The following is a 1162-nucleotide window of genomic DNA, read 5'->3' as shown; positions in this document are numbered from 1 at the left end:
AGGGGAGGAAGAGAGGAGGAAGAGGAGGGGGAGGAGGGGAGGAAGAGAGGAGGAAGAGGAGTGGGAGGAGGGGAGGTGTAAGGGCCCACGGCTGCCCCACGGCACTAGCTCACTCCTCCCTTCCTCTGCTGGGACCCCCTCTGGCCCTGGCTCACCCTCGGATGGTCTTGAGGACAAAGTCTCGCTTTAGGCACTTGATGTTTTCCCAGATAGCAGAGTGCAGACCGTCCTCCTGCTGAAGGTGCTTCTCCAGCCACTCCACCACCACCTGGTTGTTGTCCCAGAGGTATCCCTGGGGAGAGGGAAGGCGAGTTAGCCACGGGGAGGGGGCAGAGCGAAGGGCGGCGCGGGCAGACACCAGGGCTCCGGGCCTCAGAGAGCTCGTGGGATGGTGCCAGATAGGTGATGGAGACCCGGGGCCAAAGATTTAGTCAGTTCTCCCACTGGGACTGATAAACAGGGAGAAGAAAGGTCCCCATCTCTCCGGAGCACAGGCCTGGCGGTGCCGCCCACTCCACAAGAGCAATCCGGCCCCCACACTCTGCTCAGAGCAGCGGGGAGCCTCCCTTCCTGCGGATCCTACTAAAGAGTGAAGGCCGGCGCGTGCCGCCCGAGGCCATGGGGCTAAGGCAGAGAACCTTCACGGCGCCCTCCGTCTCCATGAACCAGCGGCGCAGCATCGACTGGATGTGCACGTGGCTGAGCTCGCTGTTGGCGTGCAGGATCTCATTCTTGACGATGTCCTCGAGGAGGAGGCGGCGAAGACGCCAGTAGAGGAATGTGCGTGCATTCTTCCACTCCAGAATGTCCTGAAAAAGAAGCCAGACTCCTGAGTGGAGAACCAGCAGTCCTCTGGGAGAAGGTAAGGAAGAGGCCTGGCACAGGATGCAAGGGGCCCGGGTTCCAAGGCCCCTCCCGGCTCTGACATTCTAGGTTCCAAGGCCCCTCCCGGCTCTGACATTCTAGGTTCCAAAGCCCCTCCCAGCTCTGACATTCTAGGTTCTAAAGTCCCCCCCAGCTCTGACATTCTAGGTTCCAAGGCCTCTCCCAGCTCTGTCATTCTAGGTTCTAAAGTCCCTCCCAACTCTGTTATTCTAGGTTCTAAAGTCCTTTCAAGCTCTGACATTCTAGGTTCCAAGGCTCCTCCCAGCTCTGACATTCT

General features: G+C 59.7%; 1 protein-coding gene across 2 annotated transcripts in view; it reads right to left on the bottom strand.

The window, feature by feature from the left end:
• The window catches only part of ACACB (acetyl-CoA carboxylase beta), a 118243-nt gene that overhangs the window by 1963 nt on the left and 115118 nt on the right, over window positions 1-1162 (bottom strand). For both annotated transcript variants that reach the window (XM_027864127.1, XM_027864135.1), the window contains 2 exons: window positions 639-809; window positions 156-292 (listed from right to left, as the gene is read on the bottom strand). In XM_027864127.1, coding sequence (XP_027719928.1) covers window positions 156-292; window positions 639-809 — 308 coding nt within the window. The remainder of the gene's footprint in view (window positions 1-155; window positions 293-638; window positions 810-1162) is intronic.

Source organism: Vombatus ursinus, unplaced genomic scaffold (assembly GCF_900497805.2).
Source record: "Vombatus ursinus unplaced genomic scaffold, bare-nosed wombat genome assembly UNPS02001287.1, whole genome shotgun sequence".
In the NCBI taxonomy this organism is placed as follows: Eukaryota; Metazoa; Chordata; class Mammalia; order Diprotodontia; family Vombatidae; genus Vombatus; species Vombatus ursinus.
Note: the sequence above shows the minus strand (reverse complement) of the source record. Positions and strands in the feature narration are given on the sequence as shown.